The 10,521-nt window shown below is 54.2% G+C and overlaps 1 protein-coding gene across 3 annotated transcripts in view; it reads left to right on the forward strand.

The window, feature by feature from the left end:
- Positions 1-10,521, forward strand: part of Mllt6 (MLLT6, PHD finger containing) — a 24,739-nt gene that overhangs the window by 3,366 nt on the left and 10,852 nt on the right. For all 3 annotated transcript variants that reach the window (XM_029569437.1, XM_029569438.1, XM_008845267.3), the window contains exons 2-10: positions 1,387-1,466; positions 1,869-1,923; positions 2,112-2,221; positions 3,271-3,374; positions 3,552-3,645; positions 5,606-5,845; positions 6,400-6,498; positions 8,899-9,034; positions 9,761-10,369. In XM_029569437.1, coding sequence (XP_029425297.1) covers positions 1,387-1,466; positions 1,869-1,923; positions 2,112-2,221; positions 3,271-3,374; positions 3,552-3,645; positions 5,606-5,845; positions 6,400-6,498; positions 8,899-9,034; positions 9,761-10,369 — 1,527 coding nt within the window. The remainder of the gene's footprint in view (positions 1-1,386; positions 1,467-1,868; positions 1,924-2,111; positions 2,222-3,270; positions 3,375-3,551; positions 3,646-5,605; positions 5,846-6,399; positions 6,499-8,898; positions 9,035-9,760; positions 10,370-10,521) is intronic.

Here is a 10,521-nt window from a genome sequence, read left to right on the forward strand (position 1 = left end):
CCGGGTGACTGGGGGCGGCGGGACCCCGGGGGCGGCGCGTGCACTGGGTGCCCCGGGCCGCGCCCTCCCGAGCCCTCCCGGGCTGCGCGCCCCTCCCCCACCCACCTGAAGGGAAGCGCGGCGCGGGGCGCGTTTCCCCCCTTCCTCCAGCTTGGTCCTCCAAGACCGGGTCAGGCATTGTTTTCTTGCCTATTGTTCCAGTCCCGCGCCCCCGACCCCAAGTTGAGGGAGTTTTGGGGAGAGTCCAGGGAGCAAGGAGTGAAGTCCCCATGTCCCGCGCCGCCGGTGTCGGGGTTGCCGGGGGAATGTTTACCTGTGAGGTATCTCCCGCCCGGTTTATTTTGGTCCCGGCTCCGGGAGGAAGAGGTGGGGGGGGGTTACCCCCCTTCGCTTCCGGATACTGGGAGGAGCGGAATTGGGAAGGGAGGAGAAGGGTCCCAGGGGAGAAGGGACTCCTGAAAATCCTCCCGGGAAGAGCTGAGGCTGGGAGAGCGGTTGTGCCGGGGGCCTGAATGGAGGAGAGGGAGGTTTGGAGTTTCCCCCAGCAGCACATGGTTTGGGAGTTAACTCCTTAAGGAATCTTGCCCAGGGCGCAGGCTGGCATCTCCGCCTGTCTGGCACAGCCAACTGCTCCCCCCACCCAGCTCCTGGGACCACCCTTTAGTGCTGGGGCTACTGGCTCTTAGCGCCACTGCCCTCTCAGTTACCGGCGCTGCACCTGCCCTCAGCCTTTACTTTTGACCCGCACTATGATTGAGGCAGAAGAGGAGGTCCTTGGACCCCCGACTTCCCTGCCTCATCTCTTACTGGCCCTTTAAGAAGTGCCCCCCCCCAATAACAACAAAACGTGTTACTATCGTGACTGTTTCTTGTCCTGATGCCAGGGGACAGGCTAAGAAATGGGTCCAGAAAAAAGGTGGGGAGGGGGCAGAAGGAGCGAGGATCTTCTGGAAGTTTAAGGTCAAGGACTCAAGACTTTTTGCCCCTCTTTAGAATGCTTGGTTGTGTGATTGAAGACTGGCCCTGTGCTGTAGGGCATTCCTTGTGGTCCTGTTTCATAGTGACCATGGGTAGGTGATGCCAGGGGACAGGCTAAGAAATGGGTCCAGAAAAAAGGTGGGGAGGGGGCAGAAGGAGCGAGGATCTTCTGGAAGTTTAAGGTCAAGGACTCAAGACTTTTTGCCCCTCTTTAGAATGCTTGGTTGTGTGATTGAAGACTGGCCCTGTGCTGTAGGGCATTCCTTGTGGTCCTGTTTCATAGTGACCATGGGTAGGGGAGCAGCCCCACCTACTGAAACTGGCTCTAGTCCTTTGAGTCTTTCCCTGCCCCCAGTTAACTCTGGGAAAAAGCCAGTGGCTGACTCTTTTGCTTTGCCCCACCCTTAGCTTGCTATGGCATCGTCCAGGTGCCAACGGGACCCTGGTTCTGCAGGAAATGTGAATCTCAGGAGCGAGCAGCCAGGGTGGTGAGTTCCTGACTCTACCCCCTTTTTCCTCTCCCCTATACCTGAGCATCTCTTTCAGGTTGAGCTAGGGGACCCTGAGGCTGGGGTGAGACATAGTTTTGTCACTCAGGATTTCCTGTTGCCTGACACCTATCAGCCTCATCTCAGGCGTGGGGAGTTTGATTTTTGATTCTTTGAACTTTTTATTGTGGAACGCTTCCATAGCTATAAAAGTAGAGGAGCTGCAGTAATGAACCCCAGGTCCTCCATACTCAGTCTTAAGCAATGATAAACTCATGGCCAAGCCTCTTTCCTCTACCGCCCCCCAACTCAGATCTTATATCATCTTGGGGCCTTTTGGGTATGTTCAGGGAGAGTCCAGCTCAGTAGATCCCCCAACCCCTGTACTCCTTGCATTGGCAGAGGTGTGAGCTGTGCCCACACAAAGACGGGGCATTGAAGAGGACTGACAATGGAGGTGAGGGGAGCCCTGAATCCCTGCTGAAGTCATCCAGGCCCCCCTTAGTAGGTCTGGGGTGGAGGCTGGGTTTCCTTGCTTTGACTGACACTAGAAGACTGGAAACAGGCCAGTCTTCAGCCTGGTGTTGGAAGGGATGGGGGTCTTGGGTTTGCATCCTGCTGAGGCTGGCACCCACACTGCCCCAGGCTGGGCACATGTGGTGTGTGCCCTCTACATCCCGGAGGTGCAGTTTGCCAACGTGCTCACCATGGAGCCCATCGTGCTGCAGTATGTGCCTCATGATCGCTTCAACAAGGTCAGCAGCCCCTTCCAGCCCTGACACAGTCCTTTCCCTGACCAACCATCCTGGGGTGACACTATTATGACTTGATTATGCTCAGCTAGTACTCTCAGGAAACTCAGGCGATAGGGGTGCATCTACCACTGAACCACTTTCTGTGGACAAATAGATGTGTGTTTGTGTTCTGCAACTCTGGCAAAATAGGAGGCTTCCTCACAGTAGGGAACCTTCAGGAGCCTCTAGTTAGTTTCTACTATGTGACAGACCTAGTGCAAGTCACAGACACCAGTGCTTGCCATTGATCAAGACAGATGTGCTGCCCACTCAGTGAAACTCAGCTCTTCTGTGGAAGATTGTAAAAATCAATACAGGCAAATAAATTAAATGCAATGTGTGATATGCGCTGCAGTGAAATAAAGGATACCTTGTGAGGTTGGCTTGCGATAAGGTGATCAAGGAAGGCTGAGTCCTGGGGCATGAAGAAGAGCTGACTTTAAGGATGTCTTGTCCCAGGTTCTACAACAAAGACACAGCATATGCAGAGGTCTAGCAGGTAGGGGAATGGGCACATCAGAGAGCCATACTGACACAGTCTCTGGCCTCCTCAAACCTCACCAGGACTGTGCTGTCCCACATAGCAGCAGCTGACCACATGAGGACTTGGCTCAGTGGTTAAGAGCACTTCCTCCTCTTGGAGAGGACCCAGGTTGGGTTCCCAGCGCTCATGACAGCTTAAAACTCTGTAACTCCAGTTCCAGGGGGTCTAATGCCCTCTTCTGGCCTCCCAGGTTCATGTATAGTGCAGAAACTCTCATACATTTAAAATTGAATATTCAGGATTCAGTCATACCAGTTGCATTTCAAGTGCTTGATGACCCTGGTGACTAGTAGTTATTGACTCCAATTGTACAAGTTAGAGGACCATTTCTGTTCCTGCAGGAAGTTCTGTTGGATAGCACTGATCTGGGATGGTGGGGGATAGGAAGGAATTGAGGGGAGACCAGAGAATCAGCAAGCAGGATAGAGTTCTCTGAAGGAGGGGACAAATGTGCTGTGTCCCACAGACCTGTTACATCTGTGAGGAGCAGGGCCGGGAGAGCAAGGCTGCCTCGGGAGCCTGTATGACCTGTAACCGCCATGGATGCCGACAGGCTTTCCATGTCACCTGGTGAGATCCCTGTCCCCAAACACTTCTCTGAGGTTCATGGTGACTACAGCGTGGGATCATCCTAGCTGTCTTGTGGGTGGTGGTTGGCAGTGCCTTGCTTGGATCTTGGGTTAAAGAGGGAGGAGGTGAGGGCAGCTGTGGTTTGTGGCCTCACCCTTCTCACCGGCCTCTCCTCAGTGCTCAGATGGCAGGCCTACTATGTGAGGAAGAAGTGCTGGAGGTGGACAATGTCAAGTACTGTGGCTACTGCAAATACCACTTCAGTAAGATGGTGAGTCCTACCTGCCACAGTACACACAGGCTCTGGACCAGGCTTGTACCTAGTGCTGGGAGGTGGAAAGACCCCAGCCCTGCCCTTGAGGAGCTCTGCATGTGAAAGGGAATGAGTTGCAGCCCTGAGGGGTGCAAGTCAGAGCTGAATCAAGCAGTCCAGGCCAGGGGAGACAGAACTCAGATCTGTCAGCCAGGAGCCTTTAAGCTGGGTGGAGTTAAATGTCCAAGTAAGATAACAGTTCTTATGATTGGGAAGCAGTACATCTACTCCGCCCCAGCCTCTCTTGCTACATTCCTGACGTGTGACTTTGTGCAATTCTCCCACAGCCCCAAGAACTAGTTGCGTTGCATGTTCTCCATTTTACAGGTGTGTAACTAAGCTTCCCCACAGCTGGTGCGTAGGATTCTGATCAAGCAGTTTGATTGGAAAGCCCCTCGGGAACCTGCCCTACCAGTGTAGAGAGGACCCTAAAATGAGAAGGAGCACATTCAGGTGGCAGGGGGCCAGGGTGTTTGAGGCAGGGAGATAAGAGCCTTTTTCAGTCCAAGGCTCTTGTGGCTGGAGAGACTTGCAGGTTCCCTGGCTGGCATGTGTTTCCAGAGCCAGGCTGCAGCTGGAACTCCCTGCTCCAGGCCACAGGCTTGGAGAGCTCCTAAGCCAAAGAGTAACATGATCAGATTTGTGTTATAGGCAGATTACCATGAAGCTGGGTTGTGGAGACAGCTGTGAGATGGGGGGTGGGGGTGGAGGGATGAGGCAGGATGCTGGAGTCATTGTAGGTGGATCTCTCTAAACATGGGGGTGGCCTAGAAGCAGAAGGTGAGGGTTGACATAGGATCCAGGCTGTAGATAATTTGGTTGGGTAGAGGTGGATACCTTGGGGGTGTCATGAGAAGAGGGAGCTGACTTCTGTAAGCTAAGCATATATCCTGGTTCATCCCAGATCATCTTTGTTTATGCCTGTTGTTCTGGTATAATGATTAATTATACCGGAACAACAATTTCATATTCAGCAGTGCCCTGGTTTGGTCATAAGTTACATGATTACCATGCTTTCAGGGTTTGATGGTGACTTAGGACAAGGTCAGGACCTTTGTTGAACTTGCAGGAGACACCAGGTGGAGACATGCAGATTTGGTGGGAGTTAGGCCCCAGGAAGGCTAGCAAAGGCAGATGGCGGTTGTAAGGGTAGGGCTGGCCTCCCCAGATACCCAGAGTAGATTGGGTCTGGGTGTGCAAGATCCCTGGGAGAAAGGGTCTAGAACTTGGCCAAGTGCATAGAGTCCAGTGTTGGAAAGCAGAACACAAGCAGTTGAGGCCTGAAATTGGCCCTAGGTTTTGGCAGTTAGAGAGTTAGTTTGGACCTTAAAGAGCAGCTGCAAGCCTGGGGTGAGTGAAGCCATCAGAGTTGGCATAGGGAGAAACGAGCCCAGAAAGGTAGTTTGATGTTTACTGCCCACAGTCCCCCAGTTCACAGCAAGTCCTGTGTACAAGGGCCACACTCCTGGGCAGAGAGGAAGAGCCAGGACCAAGGGAGGAAGAGTTGATGGCTGAAGAGAAATGGGATTCAAAGGGAGCAGGGGCTCTCCATGAGTGTCCTCTGCATACCCTCTGGAAATGGGCTGTGGTTCAGCTTGCCTGAAACGGGCCAGGAAGGCACAGTGGAGAGTGGAGTGCAAGAGGCCTCAGGGCCTCAGGTCTGCCAGCTCCACCACAACTTATTGAGGACTGTTACTGCCCCTGCCTCTTCTGGATCTCCATGGTTGAATCTTTACATTGACTAAGCCAGCTGGGGAAGCTCTAGGATTTCTTGACTGAGCAGAGTATCACAGAAGACACAAGTCTTCTTAGTGAAAGGCAGGGCAGAGGGACTGGCCCAAGGATCATGTGACCTTCAGAAACTTTCCTCAAGCTAACGAAGAAAGAGTTTGGCAATTCCTCTGGATCTCTCTCCCAGAAGACATCCCGGCATACCAGTGGTGGTGGAGGAGGAGCAGGAGGAGGCGGAGGTGGCAGTGGAGGCAGCAGTGGCGGCAGCAGCAATGCTGGTGGTGGCGGTTGTGGTGGCACAGGTGGAGGTGGTGGTGGCGGTGGCGGTGGCAGCAGCAGCTTCCTCACTGGCAGGAGAAGCCGGTCAGCCTCGCCATCTACCCAGCAGGAGAAGCACCCTACCCACCACGAGAAGGGCCAGAAGAAGGTGAGGGTCTCCTCTTCTCTCACACACCTCTTTCCAGAAGCTACCATCTTTCCTCTGAGGCTGCTGCAGGGCACAAGGGAGCTTGAGGCTCAGGGATGGGGACCTGGCTTGTCTGTATCTTTTTGGTTCCCGTTTTCCCTATGACATGACAGTATCCCCAGCCCTAGACATGTGGCCCCACACATGTGCACACATCTCCAGTCTGCCGTTCTCATGCCCCATGCCACAGTGTACCCACTCCTCTGTAGCGTGTGTTCCAGAGGGACACCCTTGTGAGTGCTTGCTTGTGTTTGTGGCGCTCTGTCACTGGCAGGATAATGGGACAGGCTATTTTTAGCAGGAGGGAGGATGGGGGGAGGGGCTCTTGGCTCTCAGAGGATCTTGCCTGAGCCACTTCTGTCCAGCCGGAGTCCCCTATCCCTCTGTAGGGGGAGAGGATCTCACTGAGCCCCACCCCTGTGAAAGAATCGGGTAGCTCCCCCACACCCACATGTCATGGTTATCATCCTCCAAATAGCCCCTGAATCAATATCTGGTCACCTTTCCTTCTCTAGAGTCGAAAGGACAAAGAACGCCTTAAACAGAAGCACAAGAAGCGGCCTGAGTCCCCCTCCAGCATCCTCACCTCGCCTGTGGTCCCCACTGCTGAAAAGGTACCACTGCCTACACTCAGGATGAATGGTGCGCTAGGTCAGGAGTGGTAGTGAGAAGGAACTAGATGTGAGGAGGGTTCAGGGTGAGCCAGAGGCCTGCCTGGGTATCTTCTCATAACTCATGGTCAGTGTCACCCCCTCACCAACCACAAACATAGACACAACACACACACACACACACAGCTTACAAGGGGTCTGCTTTCCTCATCCCCAGCAAACACTAACCCACCATGAGGGTGGGGTGGGGTGCTATCCTGTTGCTGGCTACCAGATGGGCATCTCTGTCTAGAGGGCCTCTTGTTTTCAGAGACACTTGGGCCTATCCTTCAGGTTCCAGCCCTCCAGGATATGCAGAGAACTACTTCAGGAGGAATGCTAGATCCTACTTCATGCATGGGGTTGGGGTGGCCTCCTTGATAGCATCTGGAAATCCCTAGTCACCCTACCTTTCCCAGCAGGCCTATCTCCAGAAGTGGGTAGCATCTGAATAAGCAACAGACAGGCCCTTCCTAGACCAGAGTACTAATCCAAGCCAGAGCAGCCCCATCCGGTCCCCTGGGGGCCTGGAGAAAGCACTCCCTCCTGTCCCATTACTGCCTGGCACCTCCACTCCCTCACATGGTTGGCAGAGCTCTGGGCATCTTAGCAGGAGGTTCAGGTATCAGGTTTCCAGGGTGATGTTGCTGTGGCAACTGCCCCAGTAACCCTCACCCCTCCTGCTTTGCTTACCAGGGCTCACCTGGGAAAGCTGTTCCTCCATGCCTATTGACCTTTCCAGGGTCCTCTTAGGCAGGTGGAAACACCTGGGAGGTTCACCAATAACTGGGTAATCCTTGAATAAGCTGTAATTTTGCCCATCCCCCTACCCATCCCAGCATTTCAGCTCCCCTTCCCCCCAGCCCCACTTTTTCCATGGCTCCCCAACCACATCTGGCTCCCTTCAGAACTCCAGCTGCTGAAAAGAACAAAGGAAGACAGAGACCAGGGTTCCGCCCTGGGAGGGGTAGCAGCATAGGGTAGCTCTCATCTCTCATACTCCCCCCACCCCCTTATTCATTCAGTACAATTCGAGTACCTGGTTTCCACCAACAAGAAAAGCACCTTCCTTGGTAGTACCATGAGGTACAAGTGAGGCCAGGCCAGGCTGTGTTCAGAACCAGGGGAAAGAAGGAGAGCATCGGGAGGGCTTTTTAATTCCTCAAAATAATCCAGTGTGATGGATTCTTTTATTACCTCCACTTAGAAAGTGAAGCTAAGACCCAGAGATGTTTTGTAATGTATCTAAAAGTATACTACTAGTAAGTGGTAGAGTAAGGTTTTGAACCAGAGTAGCAGCTTGAGGCCTGTGCTCTTTTTTTTTGCGGGGGGGTGTATTTTTAGGACAGGGTCTCCCTGTAGCTCCAGCTGGCCTGGAACTTGCTATTGAGACCAGGCTGGCCTCGAACTCACAGAGATCCTCCAGCCTTCACCTCCCTAGTGCTAGGATTAAAGGCATGTGCCACCACACCTGGCTTAGGCCTGTGCTCTTAACCAAGCACATGAAACTGTCTTTGCTTGATATTAGTAGCAGCTGCCACCATCAGACTCATCATTTTCTGACCCCTACCATGTCTGACATGAAGCTCTCCCTGACTCCCAGGAATGTACCATTCGCCCCCAAGGACACTAAAGCTGAGCCAAGTTGAAAGACTGCACAACATACTGTGATAAGGGCAGAGCCCTCCAGGCTCTTCTAATACCTCTCAACCCCAGTCCCTCCCGACATAGGACAGTGTATTTCAGGGCAGTGTGGCAACTGCTAACATATGGGCATAGTTCACAGTGCCCCGGAAATAAGGCATAATGGCTCATTTACCTGAATGTCCAGAGGCTTCCTAGTGTGGGGACTTCTAGCTGGGTGTTGGAGAAACAAGGACAGGTTGTCCTGTTGATGCTTGGTGTGCAGGCTGAGGTATCCAGCAAGAGCTTGCAGTGGTCAGAGAAGGGCCAGAGCCAGGTAGTTGTGACTTGTGGAGACCAGAGAGAAGTGGTAACTGGAGGTCCCAAGGCCTCAGGCCAGATGCTTTGGCTGGTGCAGACTCTGGACTGGTCGGGACTGGTCTCTTATTGGGCCCTGAAGTGATAGCAGACACCTGAGTGCAGGAAGTCCTTAGAATTCCATAGTTACCTCCCCACATTCCCGGTACTCCCTGCCTGGAAGTCCTACACACAAACTCCTCTCCCCTCTCCCCTCCTCTCCCCTCACGTGTGCCCCTTCTCCTCTCCTCTCCTCTCCCCTCTCCCCTCCCTCCTTCCCTGCCTGGAAGTCCTTCATGAAGCTAATTCTAGGTTCTCCTAGTTGAGCCCAGGTGAGGCTGAGCTGGACCTGGTGTTGAGCTGCCTTTGTCTTCACTTCCTCAGGTCTCCTCAGCTTCTTCTTCCTCCCACCATGAGGCCAGCACTCAGGAGACCTCCGAGAGCAGCAGGGACTCAAAGGGGAAAAAGTCTTCCAGCCATAGCTTGAGTCATAAAGGGAAGAAACTGAGCAGTGGGAAAGGTGTGAGCAGTTTTATGTTGTCGTCCTCCTCCTTCTCCTCCTCCTCCCCCTCCTCCTCCTCCCCCTCCTCCTCCTCCTCCTCTTCCTCCTCTGGGGGGCCTTTCCAGCCTGCAGGTGAGTGTGTGTCCTGGAGGAGGCTGGGAGCAGGAGCCTCTTACCTTGTGCTGTCCTGGCAAGGGCTTTTGCCTGGTGGTTTACATCTCATTTGCTTTCACAAACTGAAGCGGGGTAAGGGGGGGGGCACCCCTCACCCAGTGGCTCCTCTCCCAGCCAGCTCTCCACCCTCTTAAACTGGAACAGTCTCTCTCCCTTCCTCACAGGGCCTGCCCCTCCAACCCCACTGCAGTATTCACTATCCCTGCTTTGTGCTGCAAAGGCCATTTGAAAGCACCAATATTAGTGCCAGGCAAGGAGGCCTGTAATCCCAGCACTTGGGGCAGGAAGATTGCCTGAGGCCAATGGGCTATGGAGTGAAATCCTGTCCTCAAAATGCAAAACAAAAGACTTCAGCCAATGTTAGTGTTAATCCTATAATCTACAGTCACCCAGTAAGCTCATGGCTGTGGAGTTGCATTTCTCCTGTTTTATTACCAGTGAGAAACTAGACACAGGCAGGAGGAGCTGGCCAGGACACAAGGCTTCTCCATTCCGAAGCACTCCCTCATGCTGGGGTGGGAAGGAAATATGGAGGTGGGTCCAGCGGTAATTCCCCTTCCTTTACACCAGGCTCGTCCCTGCAGAGCTCCCCTGACTTCTCAGCGTTCCCCAAACTGGAGCAGCCAGAGGACGACAAGTACTCCAAGCCCGCAGTCCCTACCCCACCAGCCCCTCCCTCGCCCACAGCTCCTGAACCCCCCAAGGCTGACCTCTTTGAACAGAAGGTGGTCTTCTCTGGCTTTGGGCCCATCATGCGCTTCTCCACCACCTCTAGCTCCAGCAGGACCCGTGCCCCCTCCCCTGGGGACTATAAGTCTCCCCATGTCTCAGGGGCTGGGGCCTCAGCAGGCACCCACAAGCGGATGCCTGCACTGAGTTCCACCCATGGACCTGCGGAGGAAACCCCTGAAACAAGCCTGAAGGAGAAGAAGCACAAAGCCAGCAAGAGGAGCCGACATGGGCCGGGCCGTCCCAAGGGCAGCCGCAGCAAAGAGGGCAATGGCGGCCCTGTTGCCTCCCTTCCCGGGGCTCAGCTGGCTGGCTTTACCGCCACTGCTGCCTCACCCTTCTCCGGAGGTTCCCTGGTCAGCTCTGGCCTCGGAGGGCTGGCCTCCCGCACGTTTGGGCCTTCAGGAAGTTTGCCCAGCCTGAGCCTGGAGTCCCCCCTGCTGGGGGCAGGTTAGTGATCCCTGGAGATGGAGAACATCTAGTCCCCAGCTAGTCTCTGCAGGGACAAAGGTATAAAGATATACCTCTGGTTGGAGCCGGGCGTGTTGGCTCACGTCTTTAATCCCAGCGCTTGGGAGGCAGAGGCAGGCAGATCTCTGTGA

The sequence above is a fragment of the Nannospalax galili genome, unplaced genomic scaffold (genome assembly GCF_000622305.1).
Source record: "Nannospalax galili isolate Female #2095 unplaced genomic scaffold, S.galili_v1.0 scaffold1382, whole genome shotgun sequence".
Taxonomy (NCBI): domain Eukaryota; kingdom Metazoa; phylum Chordata; class Mammalia; order Rodentia; family Spalacidae; genus Nannospalax; species Nannospalax galili.